This window comes from Monoraphidium neglectum (assembly GCF_000611645.1).
Source record: "Monoraphidium neglectum strain SAG 48.87 unplaced genomic scaffold scaffold03984, whole genome shotgun sequence".
Classification (NCBI taxonomy): Eukaryota; Viridiplantae; Chlorophyta; class Chlorophyceae; order Sphaeropleales; family Selenastraceae; genus Monoraphidium; species Monoraphidium neglectum.
Genome location: NW_014009645.1, coordinates 4689 through 5509, shown reverse-complemented (window position 1 = coordinate 5509; position 821 = coordinate 4689). Strand labels below are relative to the sequence as shown.

At 61.1% G+C, this 821-nt stretch overlaps 1 protein-coding gene across 1 annotated transcript in view; it reads right to left on the bottom strand.

Annotated features, from left to right (window-relative positions):
• Positions 1–219: 219 nt before the first annotated feature.
• The window catches only part of MNEG_13689 (putative translation initiation factor eIF-2B subunit epsilon), a gene marked incomplete at both ends in the record, with an annotated part of 2009 nt that continues 1407 nt past the window's right edge, over positions 220–821 (bottom strand). Inside the window, 2 exons of the mRNA XM_014037840.1 lie at positions 220–432; positions 714–806. Coding sequence (XP_013893294.1) covers positions 220–432; positions 714–806 — 306 coding nt within the window. The remainder of the gene's footprint in view (positions 433–713; positions 807–821) is intronic.

The following is an 821-nucleotide window of genomic DNA, read 5'->3' as shown; positions in this document are numbered from 1 at the left end:
CTGTGAGAAGGGGAGGCCCCCGCCCACAGCCCTGGGTGCAGGGCAAGGGGTCAAGGGCTCGCACGTGACACACTCCCGTGCTCGCACGTCTCCCCCCGGGAAGAACAGCTGCCCTCATGTCTCCCCTCCCTCCTCGATCACACACACACACTCATGCACATGCACTTGCGCACGCACAAACACACACACAGACACATTCACATGCACGTACGCGAGCCCTCACACAAACACACCCACAGCCCCCCACCGCACCATGGTCATGATGGCGTTCTTGTCCTTCTCCCGCCGCGCCCTGTGGGCCGCCAGCGCCGGCGCCAGGTCTACGTTGGCCACGGTGTCCCCGCTGACTAGGATGAAGTCCCCCTTGATGAGGTCCTTCTGGTCCAGGGCGCGCAGGGCCTCACCCACTGACAGGCAGTTGCGGGAGACGACCTTTTGGGGTGGGGAGGGGGGGTGATGGTGGCGTGGTGAATGTGAGAGAGTGTGCGCAATAAGAGTGTGTGCGTGCGACGTACATGCATGTGTGTGTGTGTGTGTGTGTTATAAGTGAGAGAGTCTACATTGTCTGTGCGTAAATTCGTGTGTGTGTGTGTGTGTGTGTCTGCACATGCGCGCACACATACACAAACACATGTGGCCATGCGCCCGTGCGGCCATGCGTGTGGCAAACAATTCTCCAGGACCAGCAGGTGTAAGCGCCGCCCCCGGCCCACCGTGATGATGCGGGGTGAGCGCTGCTTGAGCCATTTCGAGTCTGCCAGGTACTTCTTGATCTGGTCCGCGTGGGCGCAGCAGAACACGTAGATCTGGGGGGACAGGGG